The sequence below is a fragment of the Acanthochromis polyacanthus genome, chromosome 6 (genome assembly GCF_021347895.1).
Source record: "Acanthochromis polyacanthus isolate Apoly-LR-REF ecotype Palm Island chromosome 6, KAUST_Apoly_ChrSc, whole genome shotgun sequence".
NCBI classification, from domain to species: Eukaryota; Metazoa; Chordata; class Actinopteri; family Pomacentridae; genus Acanthochromis; species Acanthochromis polyacanthus.
Window position 1 is genome coordinate 37,095,085 of NC_067118.1, and position 20,931 is coordinate 37,116,015.

At 42.4% G+C, this 20,931-nt stretch overlaps 1 protein-coding gene across 1 annotated transcript in view; it reads right to left on the minus strand.

The window, feature by feature from the left end:
• znf385a (zinc finger protein 385A) overlaps window positions 1-20,709 on the minus strand; it is a 61,131-nt gene extending 40,422 nt beyond the window's left edge. The window contains exon 1 of the mRNA XM_022199272.2: window positions 20,019-20,709. Within this exon, the coding sequence (XP_022054964.1) occupies window positions 20,019-20,028 (10 nt within the window). The 5' untranslated portion in view covers window positions 20,029-20,709. The remainder of the gene's footprint in view (window positions 1-20,018) is intronic.
• Between the last annotated feature and the right edge of the window lie 222 nt (window positions 20,710-20,931).

The window sequence follows — 20,931 nt, forward strand, 5'->3', positions numbered from 1 at the left end:
CATTTTTGGGTGCTTTAACCCTCCTGTTGTCCTCATTTACAGGCACCAAAAAGTATTGTTTCCTAGTCTCAAAAAAATCCATAAATTCAGCAAAAAAATTCCCCAAATTTCTGAAAATTTGCAAAACCTTCAGGAAGAAAATTCCAATAATTCCTTAAGTTTCCCTTCACAGTTTTATTTTTTAAAAATCCCCCAAATTTGGCAAGAAAATTCTTGTAAATATTTTCAAAAAATGTGTAAAAATCTTCCATAAAGATCCTAAAAATATCTAAAGTGATTACATACATATCAGTAAAACTTCGAATATTTTCTTTAAGAATATTCCTAAAAAATAAGCGAATTTCGCTGGATTTTGGTTGATTTTTTTGGTGACCGTTCTTAAAGAAAGATTTTTAACATTTCTTTTTCACCAAAAAATGTTCAAATGTTTCCCAAAAATGTTGAAAATGTGGACATCACAGGTCTCACTGTGAAAATATATATATTTTTTCCCACATTTTCAAACTTTAAACTGGGTCAGTTTTGACCCGCAGGATGACACGAGCGTAGAGATGGAAGCACGCTGCTGTTTCAGAGCTTATTCGTAAACCGGCTTCCTCCAGGGACATCTTGAGGTTAATTGATGACTCTAAATTATCTCTAGGTGTGGATGTGATTATACTTATTTGTCTCTGTGTGGTCCTGTGATAGACTGGCAACCTGTCTAGCTTGTAACCCTGCCTTCACCCTAAGTCAGCTGGGATAGACTCCAGCCCCCTGTGACCCTACAGAGGATTAAGCGGTGTGCAGATAATGGATGGATTGAGTCTTGACTTAGAGACTTTAGCGTGGAGGTTGAAAGAATGAGCTGCATTAGAGGAAAAATATATTTTCTCCTCACTGCTACATCAATTGTGACGTTTCTTTTTAAGCTCATCGAAGTGAAGCACAAAGTCAGCAGAGAACTATCTTTAACAACATGCTGAACTTAAAGCAAGAAATTTGTAAAGATGTGAAATATGCTTGGTTGGTTTTTGGCGAGGAGTTAAATGAAAAGGTCAGTACCTCTCACATATCTGTCTTCAGGCTCCCATCAGCAGCCAGCTTGCTTACCTAAGCACAAAGACTGGAACTGGGAAAAGGGACAGCTTGCCTGGCTGTGTCAAACTGTAACAAAATCCATCTACCAGCGCATCTAAAGCTAACTAATTAACATTGTACCTTTATTCAACGCCAAAAACAAAGTCAAAGCAGCAGTTTGTCATTTCACAGGAGGTCGTGTGGACCACTTCCTGGCAGCAGACACTGGAGTTAATGGTTGCGCATTGTTGTTGACTTTCCTACTGAATAAACACACAAAATAGTAGTTGCTAGATTGGGGCATTCTTTTTGCTGAACCGAACTAAAAAGCTCCTGGCTGAGATCAATTTTCTCATCCAACTCCACACCAGAATGTGAGTAAGTATATTTCACAACATGTCAAACTATTCTTTTCACCTTGAGCAACAGCTGCTGAATCCTCTTATTAAGCGTTTACAGACATAAGATAAAGCGACTAGGCACAAGGGTAAACAAATCATATTTCTTGCTAATAAATCCTTGAAAAAATTCATGCCGGAACGCCTCTGACCTTACGTGAGACTTGAAGGTGACGAGGTAAGACCTCAGATAAGCCGCAGCATGTAGAGGTTGTGTGAATGGCTGTGTAAAGGTCTTGCTGGGGAGCGAGAACAGAGACAGAAAGATTGAGAAAGCGTGATAGGACAGAGTGCTGACTTGACATAATCTCTTTTGTTTGTCAGATGATTCAGAGAGTCCGCGCCCTCACGCACCCCTGCCAGTCCTCCACCTCCTCCTCACTCGCATCCAACACCGTCAACGCAGCCACTCGCCGACTTAGTGAGTCTGAAAATTGAGGCGGGGGGAAGAGAAGGTTGAAAAGAGGTAAGCTTTCTAACGGGGCAGGGAGGAAGAGAAGAGTCCAATTCTGTGACTCAGGTGATGCTTGCGTTTGCAGCCCGGGCCTCACTGTTATGATTTATTTTTTAATGAGCAGCGCTGCCCTCCCCTCTGCCATACAAAGCCCTGATTGAATCTGGCGTTCCATTAGCATGTTAAAGAGGCCCAGCTTCATCTGTGAGCCGCTGACTGACAGTGGATATCATCTCTGTAATTGCTCCATATACTGGACCAAGAGTCAGCCAAAGAGGGAGAGAGGGGGGGGGTTGAAGGGAGGGGGGAGGTTGAAGCGAGATAAGGAGGGAGGGATTATGATTTAACAGTGGGGATGCAGGAAAGAAGGGGGGAGAGCTGATGAGAGGGGCTGGTGGATCGCTGTATATCTCAATTTGGTACGGTTGGGACCCCATGCAGAGAGCTGGAAATGGTCTGTTTGAATATGTTCTGTTTTTTTTTTTTAAAGCTGCACTCTCAGCTCATGACACTTATCAAAGCAGAAACAGCGGCGGTGTTTCATAACAGAGGCTCTGCACACACGGCACCGTTACACCAGAAAAAAATGACGTTGCATGGATTTTTATGTTTTTTAATGTGCAAATCTGAGGAAAACACACGTGAGATTTGTCACGTCGTGCGCTGTAAGGACACGACACTGCACCTGACACATCTAGGTGACGACCACACCAAATCTCACCCCGTGTCCTCTGCTCTCTCTGAACGCTCTCCTCTCTCCCTCTATTTTTGCACTTGTCTCCAACTCTTCCCCGTCTACTTCCTCATCCCCTGCATCAGTGAGCACCTCCTCCTCCATCACCCTCGCTATTCTCTTTCACCCTCGCCTCTCGCTCTCTCTCTTCCACCGAGTCCCTCTCTTTCTCTGCAGTAAATGGTAATTGAACAAACAGTGTGGTGGAGGAGAGCTGCAGAAAAGATGGTTATCCTAACTCCACATGCCATGCATCCAAAATTACTCCCTCCCTCCCTTTCGCTTTCTCCCCCGTTCTCGTCTCCTTTGCTCTGCAGTGACAGGGTGACAAGCATACAGTCCCACACCATCATCAGCCTTGTGTATTAATATTGGAAGACAGCCCAACGGTACCGTGGTGAGCGGGTGTGGAAGTGCGTGTATGCGTAAGGCTAGCATGTGCGGTGCCAGCACATTTCCAATCCTAAGGAGGCCAGGTGACAATGAGAGATGTCAAGCACACAGAAGTATCCGAAACCTGCGCAACATTTCAAACGAGGCTGCCAACATGCCACATAAAATCCTGAGTCATTAGATTACGATGCTATAAACTGCTACTGTTTGTCCTGTTATCAAATCATGATAAGCGGTGCATTGATTTCCCAGATATAGCCGCTGTATAAAGGTAGTTTTATTGGTTTGCAGTCTTAGCATTCATGTAAATGTAGTGTAATGTGTCAGGAATGGGCCTTCCACATCTCAAATGCACATTGCACATTATGTCGCAGTCTGTTTTAACCCTCGTGTCGTCCTGCAGGTCAAAAGTGACCCGGTTTAAAGTTTGAAAATATGGGGAAAAAAATATATTTTCACAGTGCAACTTCTAATGTCCACATTTTCAACATTTTTGGGAAAACTTTGAACATTTTTTGGTGGGAAAAAAGAAGTGTTAAGAATGTTTCTTTAAGAACATTCACCAAAAAATCAACCAAAATTTTTGGTGAATGTTCTTAAAGAAAATAATAGAAGTTTTACTGATATATATGTAATCATTTTCGATATTTTTAGGATTTTTTTTAGGAAGATTTAGAATAGAATAGAATCACTTAATTCATCCCCAAAGGGAAATATTTTTACTTAATAATTTTAAATAAACTTTAAATAATTTTTACTCATTTTTTTGAAAATATTTACAAGAATTTTCCTGCCACATTTGGGGGAATTTTTTAAAATAAAACTTTTAAGGGAATTTTTTAAGGAATTATTGGATATTGCAAATTTTCAGAAATTTGGGGAATTTTTTTTTTGCTGAATTTTTGGATTTTTTTTTTTTCAGACAAGGAAACAATATTTTTCGGTGCCCGTAAATGAGGACAACAGGAGGGTTGAACACCCTGTATAGATTTATTAAAGACATAATTGATGTGCTAGGTTAATGCTTTCAAGGTGTACTGTCAAACAAAACAGCTTAATCCAGGCTTCATTTGAATGAGAATGTGGTTTATGTAAACAAGAACCACAAAAGCATCTTAACCAACCTCATTCTAGCAGATACTTATAGCCATATGACGGATTTACTTAAATGTATTTATTTATTTCTGCCAGGTCCTCTTCTGAGTATGTAGAAGTATCTAATTCTGGGTCCCTAGACAGAATTTAAAGCTCCAACAAACTAGAAATTAACTTGTACTCCGTCTTTGGATTTAAAAATATCTGTTGGCTTTTAGTTCCAGAGCCAAATGGACATGCTTCCTAAACTTGCATCCAAAGTGCTCGGCTAGCTTCACATGTAAACCCAGGGAAAGCTTAAAGTGCTCTTGAAGATGAAGAGAAAAACTGAAGTGCTCTTAGTGGAAGAGAAAAGTTAAATTGGATGTAAGTATTGAGACAGACATATTTAGAACCGTCTCAACCCCTTACGCTTTTTATTGTGTTTATCCAGTGCCAGGGTTTAATTCTATACTACATGTTGCTTGCTTTTTATGCTCTTTATAGTTTGTTCTAAATGATCTTATTCTGTGTTTGTGCATGCCCACATTTCGTGCTAGCTTTAATTAGTGTCTCTTTTTATTTGGAAGAGTGAATCATTTTGTTTTATGACTAAATAAACCCAAGTTAACCTCATAGCATCACATTCCATTCCTAAATTAGTTTAGCTTTGGCCACAAAAACTGGATCAATATCCTGCCAATATCAATATCTGTCTTACACAAGAAGAACTCAGACAAGCACTGCGACATGTTCAGTTGAGAACAACAAACGGTCTCGTGACAATGATGTATTTTCATATGGATTTGGAAAACCAGGATGCTATATTATTCAATGGGCACACTGCCACTGCATCCTAAATGTGAGTTTGAGCCATCACTGGAAAAATGCCCCTCTCAAAACAAGAAAAAAATCATTTATTTCAAGGAACTTTTACTTTGAAATAAGTAAAAAAAATCTGCCAATAGAGCAGGTGATAAAATGGCTTGGTAAGATTTCTTGAAATAAGATATGATATTTAGAATATTGAGGTCTTAAAATTAGCTGGGAAAACCTATGTTAAGCTCTATTTTACCAGGATTGTCAAGTTTAGGTGTCTTTAAATAAGCCAGATATGCTAAAAAAAAAAAAAAAAAAATTATAGTTTTTCACTCAAAAATAGATTTATGCTTTCATGTAACCTCCTAATTTGAGATGTATTAAACTTATTTTGAGTTTTCTTGTAAAATATAATTAAAAACAAGATAATTTCAAGATTGTTTGACTTAACAAGATATTTTAGATGCATTGTCTGAAAACAAGTCCGTCCATCTGCTGAAATGTTACTAGTTAAATGAATTTATCTTTAATCAAGTGGGATGAAACATTTTGACTAAAAATAAGACAAACAGACTTGGTAAGTTTTAGAGTTTTTGCGGTGATTAAATTCATGCAAATATCTTCTGAAAAATCACCATCCCAACACTGACCATCCCTCCTTTCTGTTTTTCTCACTGTCATCATATGCAATCATTATACTCATCATCTGTTATGATAAAAAATATATATATTAAACACGCTAGATGAAGGACTCACTGCAAAGAGTGCAGAACACCTGAACACTGCACCCTGCACAAACCCGCCGTCGTGCGCACACACACACACAAACACACACACACACACACACACACACACACACACACACACACACACACACACACACACACACACACACACACACACACACACACACAGTGCACACACCACAGTCCCCTTGTGCCCTCCAGGCACTCCCTGCTCCACTAACACACCATGAAGTCTCTAACACTCACAACACATTTACATGACATTACTGCTGAAGTGCTATAAAATTGGTGCCAGAATAGCAACTGCTGCGATGCATTGTTTGTTTCTGCATATGTGTGTGTGCACCAAAGCACAATGGGAGTTACAGCACCCGTTTACATTGCGCTGATTGTCACAAACATCATTTTAGCCACGGCACGCACAATAATGAATATTAGTATGAGTGTGTTTGTAAAGCTGAAATTCGAGGTTGAGGCTACGTTCAAGTGTGCTCGTCTGATTGCAATGATCTCCTTCGGTCTCCGGCGTGTTGCTCTTGGATTAGCATGGTAATCATGGAGCATGTTGACACACACTGTTAGTCAGATTGATGTGTTTGTTTGAATGGTGCAGGGCCACACAGCTCTACACAGCCACTGACTACATTAGCCACTTGCTACTAATCTGAGAGTTAATGGCTTTCCACAATGATGTTGTTCCCATGCACGATGTTTTATTCAAATGCTCGCTGGGTCTGTTCGTGAAGTGTGGAGATCTATCACTGCTACGTTCCCTTACACAAACACTCTGTCCAAATCAATGTAGCCATGTCTGAAGAGGTAGTTTATCACCAGCAATTATCCTTTCTCGTCTGTCTCACACCAGGCAAATGGGACGAGTCAGTTTCAGATTCAATGAATATTGATGCAGCCCCTTAGGCCAATGTTGACATATGTATGTGTGTGTGACCATGTTGGGGAATTTGTCCAAAAGAAGAGGACAAAGAGGATCAGCTGGTAGACAACCATGCACAGGGGTTTGTACTGAAGTGTGTATCGAAGGCTGCACACTGGAAAAAATGCCCCTATCAAAACAAGGAAAAAAAAAACCTTATTTCAAAGAATTTTTACTTTGAAATAAGTGAAAAAATCTGCCAAGAACAAGTGAAAAATAGCTTGATAAGATTTCTAGAAATAAGATCTGATATTTAGAATATTGAGATCTTAAAACGAGCTGGGGAAACTTATTATAAGCTCTATTTTACCAGGATTGTCAAGCTTAGGTGTCTTCACCCTCCTGTTGTCCTCATTTATGGCACCAAAAAATATGCAAAAAAAAATCCAAAAATTCAGCAAAAAAGTCTCCAAATTTATAAGAATATGCAAAATCTTCAGGAAGAAAATTCCTTCAAAGTTTTTTTTACAGTCCCCAAATTTGGCAAGAAATAAATATTTAAAAATATATATATTTTTTAAAATTGTAAATATTTTCAAAAAATGAGTAAAAATCTTAAAAATATCTAAAGTGATTCCATATATAACAGTAAAAGTCCTAATATTTTCTTGGTTGATTTTTTTCTGAATATTCTTTAAGAAACTTTTTTTAACATTTCTTTTTTTTTCCACAAAAAATGTTCAAAAATTTCACCAAAAAATTTTGAAAATGTGAAAGTTTCACTGTGAAAATTTTTTTTTCCACATTTTTGTACTTTAAAACAGGTCAATTTTGACCCACACCAGGGTTAAACTTATTTTGAATTTTCAAAACAAGACCATTTCAAGATTGTTTGACTTAACAAGATATTTAAGATGCGTTGTCTTAAAACAAGTCCTTCTATCTTGCTGAAATGTCACTTATTAACTGATTTTATCTTAAATCAAGTGGGATGATAGCCTAGCCATGCTACACCCATGTTTCTGACGGCACAAGGGTCTAGGGAAGCTCGACAGGGAGGGAGGCGGGCTAAAAGGTTGTCTATCAAATCCCTCTGCAGCAATTGGGTAGGTATACAACCAATCAACGCAATCAATAGGCTGACGTAGTTCTGAGAGCACCGGCGGATTGTGGCTAAGTCCCATTAGCTTCCCAACCAGCGGAGCCGCAGAGCCAACTGGTATATTAAGGATTTGCCATATCCCGTTGGCATAAGTCCAAATACGTCTTTCTTCTCAATGAAACACTTCAGTGTCGTCCTTTGTTTATCTTTCAAGTTGAATTTTAGCTTCAAATCTTTAAGGGCTGTGGCCAAAGCCGAGTCGAAAGATAACTGTTTATTGTGCGCCGGTTGTTTGTGTCAGAATCGTCGCACCTCTGTCGTCACTCCGTTACGCCCGCCTTCTGACTCTACACTTCATGGTGATTCGTCCGGCCAGTTTTAGGAGAATCCAGCCTCGAGCCTTGTGGAGGATAACTAGACCCACCCTAGCAGAGAATTAAATTCGTTGCCGTGGGTTGTCTAGCGCGGCTAGGCTCGTGGGATGAGACATTTGACTAAAAACAAGACAAATAGACGTGGTAAGTTTTTCCAGTGTAATTGCAGGTCTTGGATGGATTCTTGGTTCAACCACAGTTTTATACAGCACAGGGATCAGTTATGATTTACTCCTGGTTTTTTGGCCTCACTCTTTACGCTCCTATTCTGGGTAGCGATGGCACGTAAAACCAAAGGCGGCGTGACAGCAAATCAGTAGCTGCGATGCACAATGCATATGCAGCTCGCACACTTGTTCATGTCACCGTGCATGTGTCTGCGAGGCCACTGACACCGATGATGCAGACAGTGTTCGCTTGTGTGCTGGCTGCCGCTAAGGGGACGGACAGATGTGACGCTACAGTGACGACGACAGCAAACCATTATGTAGCCTTTCCTGTTTGTGCCCTGCCTGCTGCACACCTCCCGCACCCAGCCCTCCCCCTTTTACTCCCAGCTCCCTCCATGCTGCTATCAGAGTCTCAGACTGCGGCAGCGCAGGGCAGTGAGACGGAAAATACAGTGATTGTTTCTGACGAAAATAGAGGGGCTCGGCGAGAGGGAGACTCTAAAAGAGAGGAGGAGCGAGAACGAGGGGGGGACTCAAAGGATGACAGAGCAAGGGGAGAGAGGAATGATGGGAAGGCAGGGAGAGAGAAAGGTCACTGTGTGGCAATCCAGGCACGGGGGAGACTGGGGAGAGTAATAGCTCCACTGAGAGCTCCTCATTTTGTGTATATTTGTGAGGGAGTGGGTAAGAGAAAGTGAAGGAGGAGAAGGAAAAGCGAGGGAGAGAGTGAGGGAGAGCGCTGGGCGGCACCATAAAGACTCTCACCTTGTTCTGCACCATGCACACACAGCACCCCAGCTGTCATCCAGCTTCACTCTCTTTCTCCATCAGGGCCGGTGGGGACATGCATCATTCATGAGCAGAGACTTATTTGGCTGCGTCATCTCCTCACATAACTGTCAATAACTTTTTCTGGCTCTGGCTTCACCTTTGCTCCAGCAGCTGGGCACACAGGATGCAGACAGCAAATATTAAATGACAAATCATTTTGTTGAACACACAGAGCAAACAAAAGAAAGTTTCTTCAGCGCTGAACAGAGGACGCTCTCTTAAGATAAAGCTCTTCCATTAGAATCCAAGACACAGAATGAGTGATACAGGACTTTTCTATCTATGTTTATCCCTCCTGTTGTCTTCATTTACAGGCACCAAAAATATTGTTTCCTTGTCTGAAAAAAATCCAAAAATTCAGCAATAAAATCCCCCAAATTTCTAAAAATTTGCAAAACCTTTAGGAAGAAAATTCCAATAATTCCTTAAGTTTCCCTTAAAAGTTTTATTTTTGAAAAAAAAATCCCTCAAATTTGGCAAGAAAATTCTTGTGAATATTTTCAAAAAATGAGTAAAATTCTTCCAAAAAATCCTAAAAATATCTAAAGTGATTACGTATATATCAGTAAAACTTCCAATATTTTCTTTGAGAACATTCACATTAAAATCAACCAAAATCCAGCGAAATTCGCTGGATTTTGGTTGATTTTAATGTGAACATTCTTGAAGAAACATTTTTAACATTTCTTTTTCTCCACCAAAAAATGTTCAAATATTTCCCAAAAATGTTGAAAATGTGGACATCAGAAGTTTCACTGTGAAAATACATTTTCAAACATTAAAATGGGTCAATTTTGACCCGCAGGACGACACGAGGGTTAAGTGACAAAACACTTTCTCAAAAAACTAAATTAGCTGCAGTTTAGAGGAATTGTGCTTATGATCGCTTGCTTTTTTTTGCCATCCGACCACATGTTTTTTATCAAAAAAACGCTTAAATATTCATCAGGATCTGCTGCATTTGGAAGAGAGCAACCACATGTAGGAAGTGTAATATGAAAGGGTAATTATCTAAGAACTGCCGTGTCCTGCCCCCAGCACCCTTTTTGTCCGGCCTGTCCTCTTCCCTGAGTGCATGCGTCGCAGCCTGCTGCCAGGCTGCCTGCTGTGAAGGTCACCCTCCCTGCAGCTATGGATTACACAGCCGCGCACACTCAGGCAGAATACGATACTGCCCTTGAGGGGAGGTCTGAGGCTCGTTCTGGCAGAGACGAGTCCTCTGGAACTTCTGGGCCCACCAGGACCAGACAGTGTGACAATGAAGATACCGCTAGTCAAGTGTTGAAAGGGAATCAAGCAGGGAACAAGCAGCAAGACATCTTTCTATTCATCCATCTGTTCAGTGGTGGAAGGCAGCTTCGTATATTTTTAACTATTATGACTGTTTAGTTTAAAAATATCTCTATTTTATTCGTGTAAATTTAAATTCATGTTATATGTCTACTTCATTGGAAACTAAATGAAAGCTAGTAAATAAAAACAGAGCAAAGCAAAAATCCAATTCTCATAAAATCCTCAGGAAGGGAGTTCCAAGGCTGAGGGGTCTTAACAGCCAAAGCTCAGCCTCCTTTAGTCTTGAGCTCAGTTCTGAGGACATCCACCAGAGGCTTGCTGTGAGGATGTGAGGCCACTCTTTGGCTCATAAGCCTGCAGCAATTCAACAGTATAACCAGGAGCCGAGCCATGAAGGGCTTTAAAAGTGATCAGCAAAATCTTAAAATCAGTCCCGAAACTGACTGGCATCCCGCAGAGATGAGAGGCTGAAACATGAGTTATGGGATCACATCTTTTTGAGCATTTCAAAGCTGAGCTGCAGCATTTTGTTGCCATGATTAAAGTATCCCCACATAAAAGCACCATAACCTTAAGATGAGCGTGAAAAAGGAACAACGGGGTTTTAGAGACGCTTCTCAGCTGGAGGAGGCACAGATGAACAAATATCAACCGCCAAGAAGGTTCTGTTTGATGAATAAGCTCCAGACCAGTCAAAAACCAGCATCCCCTAAATAATTGCTCTTGGTTGTCCAACAAAACTGCACGATTTACCGTGTCAAATCCTAAGCTAAGGTCATTTAAAATTAAAACTGTTGCCTGCATCAGTTGTTGGTAAAACCTCATTTGTTGCTTTGATGAAGACTATTTTAATGATTTGATAGGTGCAAAACTCTGAGGTTTATTACAATCATTTAAACAAAAAATCAGTCCTGGCAAAATGAAGTTTTCTAAAACCTTTGATGAAAATGGAAATTTGGAGATCAGTGCAAAAATATTAAAATCTACACTGACTAAAAGCAGTAATTTAACAAAATCTTTCAGAAAACTGTGAATAACAAACAACAAAATAATCAAAAATGACATTTTCATCCAATGTAATGTAATCTAATGTGGTAATTGAGAAATTTCTATTACTTCAGAAAGTTTTTTCACATAAAAAGACAGCTTAAATACATTCACGTTTTTAAAATTGAAATGCAAATTAGTGACAAGAAAAACAGGCATTGGTTCTGTAATTTTACATACATTTGTTAAATTAAAGATGTCTTGTATAGTTACAGAAATTAAATGTTGAATGAATTTGTTTTTAGTCCGTGTATAAAGTAAGTGCTGTGAAACATACTTTTATGAAATCAATGAAAACACTGATAATTAGTGCAGCAGCTGGTTAACGCCAGTGAACAAATCACTTCATCTTGTAGATCAGCAAGAGGATTATTTTTGATATCAAACTGCTGTGAGAAGATTAACAACATTACAGGTTTTTATTTACTGTCTGCCGCCTATTTGTTGTGTTTGATTTTGTCGTGATTAGAAAAGCCCGACGCTCAGACCATGACTGGTGAAAAAGCATCTAACCAGCTGAGTTCGGACTGGGGAACCACGGTGGTCTGTAGTTACAAGACACTGACAGATCGGCAGTCTAATATCAGTGATGACAGACGAGGTTTCAATTTCTTGCTTCAACTGGCACAAGCAGCATCTCCTTTTTCCCATTTCCTTTCAGCTGTCTTCATTTTTTTCTTTGTTTCTTTGGTTTATTCATTTAGCAAGAGCAACTTTTTATCCGCTGGCACTGCTTTGAAAGTGATAAATTTCAATTTCAATAAAGTAATTTCTCAATAGAGGTACAAGGTAACAACCCTGGATGAGGCGCAACAATCCCAGCCACAAGAAGGAATCTAATACGAGATATCAAATAGCCTTCAGATAAACATTTATCACTCTGTTCTGTGGTCTGAATTCAAAGGAGGAGCACGGCACCTTTTATCCTGCAAAATGGTGCAATGAGGGTCAGTGTCCTTTGAGTGGGACAGGAGCCATTTGACAACGGCTCTCTCTGGAGTCGTGCCACTGTTTAGAGGTCGGAGGAGACAAAAAAAAAATACCCGCACACATAGATGCAAACACGCTTGGCAGATCGTGTTGTCCTTTGCTGGCTTGGCTCTCCCTGCTGTGACCTTAATTTGTTCTGTCTTGAGTATGAGTGCCCACCGGGCGGCTGATGCACCTCAAGGGAACAAACTGACAGCATGTGTGAGCATTATATGGGTTTGAGCATATGTGGGAAAAGGACAGAGATAGACGAAGGAGAGTAAAGACTGAGACAAATAAAACCGGAAACAGAGAGCGTGCATGTGTGACTCGCAGGTGAGCTGTGGCCATGTTCACAAGTTTAAACAGAGGAGACAGGAGGGGGGAGAGAGACGGAGGCTGAAAGCGGTGGAGGCAAGGCCACCAATAAAAGCAAAAGAACACAAGCTGTCTCCCTGCAGGCTAATCCTCTAATGAAGATTTGTGGCAGTGGCTGGCTGGTGATTATTGGCCCAGCACAGAGACAAAAACCATCTTCGGTGATACTGTAAATACAATCTCTCACATTTACACAAGCCATCACCGGCGCAAATGAGAAAATTTAGCATGGAGGCAGGAACACTGCTGCAGTGTTTATGGGCTGGCGACTGTTGTGCTCTGACATGCTGTCAAACTCCTGATGCTAAATTAATCAGCAAAACCCACAACAAGCCCAAATATTACCAACATTATTCAGATGTGAAGAATGCGATGTGAAGTCGCTGTTTGTGCTGTTATTCCTGTCTCATTGGGCCAATCGCACCAATCTCGACTATGCTAATTTTATGGAAATGCTTGTTTCCATCTTTCCTCTCTGGCTCCCTTTTGTATTTCATCAGTCCTCTTCTGAACCACTAACAACCCCTGTCTGAGTTTCAGTGTTAGTCGAGAGCAGTGCTGAACATAGAAGCAGGTGTTCATCCATCCGTGCATCCCATAACAGAGGCTGCTACTGCATTAGGCGAAGCTGACAGTGGGAGATTGAAAATTCAGCCCAGGCTTCCATCTCCACACATCCCTTAAAGATTTGCACTTCACATATCATAGACTCAAAAATTGCTCCACTAAAGTCGCTTGAGGGGAAAAGATTGGAAAAATCCAGCATGCGGCAAACACCTGCAACAACATCAACATGCATTCAGACATGAATCAATGACCTCAGGTACCTTATTACCCTTGTGTCCCTTACAGCCTTCTAATCCACACCTCTGGCACTTCGCCCTCCCAATCCTCCCTTTCTCCTCCCCTTTCTCCCCCCAGGTCGGGGCAGGGAGCTGTGGTGCAGGTCCTGGCAGAGTCCCTTCTCCTCCCTCCTTCTCCTTCTCTCTGTAACTGAGGGGTAGGGCCACTTGTTCAGGGGAGAACTTGTTTGTGAGACAGGTGTGCATACCAGACGCCTGCGTTAAGCCCTACGCCACGCAGATCCCATAACTACCTGCTAGAGAGGCTTCCCCGGCTTTCATCCAAGACTCAACTAAACCTGTTTTATAGAATCCTTGTGCTTGCTGCAGCTACAGTAGCTGTCAATGGGCAGGACGCCACCGAGGGCAGGTCTGAGCTGCCACCTTTTTATCACCAGACCTTCCTGCATCTATTATACACACCATTAAAACACACTGGAAAAGATTCAGTTGGAAGGCGTCAGAGGTGGAGATTTAGGCTATTTTGAGCTCTTCATGTAACATTAAAGATTAAAAGCTAGCTTAAGGCTTCTTGGAAGCAAAAACGAGTACTATTCATTCAGGCTGTGCGCCTGGCAGCAAAGCAGTAGTAAAGTGAGAGCTGTTTGGATGGATGAGGTCACATAGTGAAGAGACGTCCTTGTGGCTATAAGTAAAGTTCAGGCAATGTTGTAGGATGACATCCCCAGCAGTGTTTCAGATATACTGCTCATGTTTCCTCTTTGCATGAGTCAGATGATACAAAGAGACTACAGTTCAATGCATGCAGTCGGAAGAAAAGCATAGATTTCTCCCTGTAGCTCTGCTGCAACCAAAAAGAAATTGCCACCCCATATCCAGTCTCTCTCGTCTCACTATTTGTTCATTTCCTCCCTCTCTTTATCCCTTAAGTCTCTGTCCTCCTACACTTTTTGCTCGATCCTGCTCTCCCATTCTATGGTTGCTTCATAGACTTCCTCCTCCTCCCTTTTTGCTTCCTCCTCGCTAACCATGCCCTTATGAATTGACCTTGCTGCAACTCAAGGAGAATTGATTTCTCTTTTGGTCTTTGTGCGAAACCCTATCTCAACAGCACTCAGAGGAATTTCCTCTTCCCCCCAAGAGCTGGATGGAGCTAATTCTCTGTCATGAGGACACTTTTCACTCCATTTTATCTTCCTGCCTTCCTCTCTCTCTTTCTATCCCCTCTACTCCTCTTCTCTTGTGAGCACACAGAAATAGAGCAGGCATGATTAATGCAACATCTATCGCCGCCAAACGTTAGCTTTGCTCAACCTTTTTACGCTTGGCTGCTGCTTGAGAAATTGTTATTCGTGCACCTTCCAGCACTGTTACTGAATTATCACATTAGCTTATCAATAAAACAGCTTGACTTTTTTACTTTTGATTAGCGTGAATAAAATAGCATAAAAAAGACACAACGGGCTGGCTGAGGCTTTGACTGAACATGTATTATTATCACGTATTCAGAATTCTAATAGAAAGAATAGTAAAATGCGACCGGAAAAAAACAACAATGTGAAAACCAGGTGAAACTTTTAGAAGTGGCCGAATGAGCTGGCTTGGAAGCTAAGCGATCTTTGCAGTGCACCTGCACTTGGATAACAGGCCCTTCTGAGTCAACAGAAACAGGCAATGAGGATTAAATTGACCTTATAATGCAGTTATTGTCCTTCCTGTCCAGGTTTGTATCATTTTGTTGTACTATGAAAAGAAAAGAAAGTTTGCACACTTGGGCACAGTTCAAGTATTTGATAAGAAAGCCGGGCTTTTAGTCTCCAGAATTTCATCAGGACAAATGTTTGGCACAACGTAATTTAATACCGATATGGGTTAAAGAGTGCACCTGTGCAATGTCATGCAAGGACGCTCATCCGTGGTTCCTTAGATCCGAAGAATGACAGCAAAATACAATGCATGAACATTCATCAAAGCAAAAGGAAACTGAAAATCAATAAGATGGATCAGAATTAAAGATTAGAAGTATTGCAGAGACACCAGAACAATAGAAGACGGTGAGTGTTCCGCATGATAAAGGCGATAGAGGCTCTTTGCAAACACCAGAGAGCTGCAGCGTGAAGAATCATCTGTTCCTCTTTCCACTCTGTGATCAGACTGACTGTTGAAGCATACACAACATTTTCCAGGCTTCAGCTCCCAGGTGTCTTGTAGCCCCAGGATTCCCAGTAAGTAGTGAGCCAGGCTGCCTTGGTGAATGCACTAATGTGACACCATAATCACACACAGGTGCATTTTTGTGCTTCAGAGCAGCAGCAGCAGCAGCCACACCAGGCTTTTGGTGGCGGCAGGTGCTCGCCCCGGTCTGTGTGTCGTAAACAGTACATTTTATTCAAGTGTAAAAATGAGCCGTGTTTACATCCGAATTTAAAAAGACATCATCACGCTAATTCATGACATGAAATGGTGCGTGCTCTTGCGTCATTCGAGCCTTTACGTTCTGGTGAGCAGTCTTTGATGGAGGGCACTGCAGTGAGACCGGTGGAGCTGTGGGAGTCAGAGGACCAGACCCCTCCACCTCCCTCTGTTCTGCAGTGCTACACACACCGATGGACACACAAACACACACACACGCACACAGATGCATTTACAGACACAATAGGTTGCCTTCCCACCAGTCCAATAACAGGCCTATTCATTAGAGTCTCTTACAGACAGTATTGACAGCCTGCTGACACACAGTCACTCCAGCATAAACAAATGGAGCAATAGAGAAAAGTAAGGGAGGGTGAGGAAGAAGGGAAGAGACCTGTTATAGTGGCTTTTTGACTGAGGAGGGATCTCCACAAACCAGCGGTGAGCCACACTTAAAAGAAATAGGAGAGAAGGGAAAGAGAGCTGCCATTTCTGCTCCTTCTACCCTCAGATCAACCCACATCTTCTTGCTCTCACACACATAATGCAGTCTCCCTACAGATGACTGTCACATTAATCTTACATCCTGGGTCACTCCTGACCTCTTCTAATTATGATCATGGGAGTAAGTCTTTCGTTCAGAGGCTTCCCACACAGAGCAGCTACTGAAAGGTGAACTGGGTCAAGTGCCGTGAGCTGCTCATCACACACACACATCACGCAGCACTATGTCACAGCCACCCTGGTGCTTGCCAGAAAAAATATTCCCACTGAGAGGAATTGGGATATTCTGCAAAACATCACGGTGAAATTTGAAGCCAGTGGCGCACTTGCTGGAAAATGTGCAGAATGTTACAAAATGGCCCTGCAGAATTCTCAGGTTTCAGCTGAACCGAAGCATTCCAGTTCTAACTTGGAGTTGCAACGAAGCCTAAAGGGACAAACTCTGCTGCGCATACCAAATATCTGCCTCATTAAAGAATTATAATTTAGCGTGTCACTTTGACATAAACAAAGAGAGTAGAGCAGTCATGGAGAAAATGGGAGGAAAAGTGCTGATCTGCTTAAAGGCGTATTCCCCTGGTGTCTCTTTGGGTTGACCTCTGCAGCCAGGTGAGTGTGTGCAGACTGTCAGAGGAAGGTGGGGGCTGGAGAGCCAGGTGAATGGAATGAGCAATAGCTATGCAGACAGGTCAACTGAGAGACAGACTTTATGAAGACAGATGAGGCCAGAGCGGGCCCACAAACACAAAGACAAAGAGACAGATAGACTGCACGGCCCTGAGCTCGGGAGGTCAGGCCTGACTCAAAGAGACAAGACAGATGAGACATGAAACCACTTCCAAACATGAACTGATGGTGACATTACTGAGACTTCCCCCAAAAACTTTGAGACGAAGCTCACAAAATTGATTTTTCATGAAGCACTTCGGGTGACAGGAAAAGGACGTTACAGACGCATCTTATCTAAAAGTGGATCCTACACCATGGGCTCCCTGCAGGCTTCAGGGAGCTGAAAGGATTGTTTTTTTTAGACAACATGGCGGCCGATCACAATGACACCATAGACGATCGAGAGGCTGTACGTCAGCAGGAGCCCAGTGATCATGTTCTCTATTAGCTTGCCATTGTTCTCTCGCTGCTTCACTCTGTTCTCTGTCCAGACACACACACTTTAATACACAAACGCTCACAGCAGCAGCAGCCCCATACCCATAACTTGGTGCAGAGCCCATGTCAGGCTGCCCGTGGCTTTGTGTAGCACACACTGTACAGCACAGCCACACATCCACTGCCATTATCGGCGTCAGGACTGTCATCGCCATCACGTCGGCCAAAGACCTCTGCCAGGGCCAGAGAATGCTTACAAAGCTGGTTACCACGGACTTGTGATCACAACATGAAGGACAGAGCAGCACTGTAAAAGGTTATTTGCTCAAGGTCATTGTAAACAAAGCATAGGAAGAGGCTCAAAGCCGTGCAGACACAGTTGGTGAAGCATGCGGATTACACACGGATACTCGTGCTGTACACGTATCGCACAGGCATTTTGTTTAAATCGCATTTTTTAATAACAATATATACCGCCATCTGTCAGAGACATGTTATCACAACCTAGCAGATGTGTATCAGCGAGCCGAATCAGGAAATTTGCTGATTGGAGGTCGAGATCAACCAGCGCCAGAATCGTAAAGGTCATTACAATGACATTACCCTTTTCAGACGAGGAAAGCAAGAAATGTCAAATCACTCAGTGGTCACATCATCATGCAAATGGAGCAGAATGTTCGGTGGTGGAAAATCTCAATGTTCAGACAGAAATAATGGAAGATACCTATCCGAGTGACAACTTAATAAGGAAACGTCTAGGTCAGCTTTGTTGGCAGGTGTGAAGGGGGAAAATTTAACAGCCCAGTAGATGTGATGAAAAACACACAGATTTGGTATTTCTGCGCTACAGTCATTATCACTGTTTAAACACCAAGTCAGTCTGATATTTAAAAAATCTGCCATGCATGCAGCAAACACTGACAGCATTCAGTGTTTCTGCAAAGGCATAATTCACGGCGCTGCACAACAGAAGTTGCATTCCTTGTTTTATTACTTCTAGCGCAACCGTAGTGTCAAACATTCAAAATAAACACACTGAAATAGCTATCCTGAAGTCAAACCACTGGGTGAGTTCATCTGTGACAGCAGAAGAGCAGTGAATGAGGATAAATGCTGGTGTTAACACATCCTGGCCAAATATCATTTACAGCTGCTGCTACCACCTACAACCTGATCAAGACAGTACTTGTCTAACTGTTTAATGAGGCTCAAGGCAGGTGATTGCTCACTTTGGGCCAGCTGCAAAAACTGGAAAAATACAGCATGCAAAAGCAAAAAAATGAATCGTCAGTGTAATGCAACAAGAAACAAGCTTGAAAGTAAAAAACTTCTGTATTTTACAGTCATCCTGACAGACGTGAACTTCACTTTACTTTTAGCTTACAGGTATACATACTCGTCGACGCACACGCTTCAAACTTGAACACACAGACTACATGACTCCCCATAATCATTAAAGATGTCTGCTTGAAAAACATGCCTGCCGGGAGAGCAGAGGAGCAGAGCTGCGCCTGAATCAGCCCAGGCATGCGTTAAAACAAAGTGGCCTCTCCGGCAGAGCACATAGCAACACACACACACACACACACACATTTAGAACAAATACACACACAAAAACCACACACAGTCTCACAGACACGGCGGTACACAAATTAGAAGTCTCTAGAACACTTTCACTAGCTGGCACGCACCGCGTTGCCTGTTAAACACACACACATTCCTCATATTCTATTGAAAGAGCAGCACACCCATGGCTGGTCATATCACTAGACTTATAGTGGCAACAGCGCATTCTCTGTATGAGTGTACAACCTCACTGTGTAGACCACACAGAATCCCCTCTCTCAGACATGACCACTATGAGACCAGCATACTAAAGAAGAAAGCGTGAGCCGACTCAGAACAATGTTTAATAACTGGAAACTATACTGTCCTGCATGCTAATACTGGATCTTGTTCTTTTAAAATGCCATTCATTTGATGGTGCGTTTGCAATTACGGGAGTTATAAGGACAGGTTAGTGAGAAACTCGGTATTACCACAACAGATCCATATGTACTTGTGTATATGTAGCATTAACTAACTGTGTAAAACTACATTTCATCAGTTATCAGTCAGTTGAACTGGAGCCATCGCTATCCCTTCACCTCTTCTGACAGAACATGGGAATGGTTGCGTCTGGTCATGTGACCAAACAGCCAATAATGACACAGTCCAGCTCCAAACACTTTGACCTTCCTATCATCATTCACACCTGCCATATTAATGGCACACTATTGTCATAATTACACGCACTAACTATGATTTAAAGGTTCGTCCAAGCGCCCGCTATTGACAGATGTCTGTGTGGAATGGAAACCAAGCAGAGTACACTATTAATAAAGAGCTGCTGGTGGCCAAGTTTAAGTAGAGATTAGTGATACAACAACATGATTGACCTCTCCAAAATCTCATGCACCGAGAAAAGCGACAACTCACCCAAAATCATGCTGTGGGTTGCCTTTGGTGTCCCTGGGTTGACAAGTGTTCCCTCACTGTCCCCGTCTCTCCTGCTTTCGACAAGGGACAATGGCTCCAAAATCTCTTTTCAGAGTTCCTCTCCACTCTCCAGAAAGAGGCAACTCAGAGAGGCAGCGCTAGATGAGAGACGAGACTGCTGCTGCTGCTGCTGCTGCTGCTGCTGCTGCTGCTGCACATGCCATCCCTTGCGCCTGCCCTCTCCAGGTGAAAAACTGAATGTGTGTGAGAGAGAGAGAGAGAGAAGGAGAGAGAGAGAGAGAGAGAGAGGGAGTGTGTGTGTATGTGGAGGAGGGGGTCCAGTGTTTCTGCAGTGGTGGCTCAGGTAAGCCTGAGGACAGTATGGAGGTGGTTAGTAGCAGAGGAGAGAGAGAGGCAGACAGAAGAGGGGAGAAAGAGAGAGAAGGGGGAGCCTAAAGTGTGACAGCCAATCACAGCGGGAGGCTACAAAGCCAAGATCTTCTTCTCCACAGCAGCCAGGAGGAATTGCAGTGGTCTCCAGCAAACAGCTGACAGGCAGTTTCAACTGTATCATTTCATGAGGAGCTTCAAATGGAAGGTCTTCAGTGTGCTCTAAAGTCAGCGCCTTCTTTGGTCTCTGTGAAAAACACACTCCCTTCCCCACTCTGGCTTACTCTCTCTCTCTCTCTGCTTCTTGTTTTTGGGGTTGGCTATAACCTAAAGGCACCTTACATGCCTCTGCTCTGATTGGTGGCAGGCTCGACCAATGGGAACAGCGGCAGACACTTGTCATCATGCAGAGTGGAAGTCATGAAGGAGAGACAGAGCTTGACTGAAAATTCCGTCTCCCCAACCACTGTTTCTGCCTTTCATTCTCCTCATCAGTCTCCCCCTCACCGAAAGCCCGACTGGC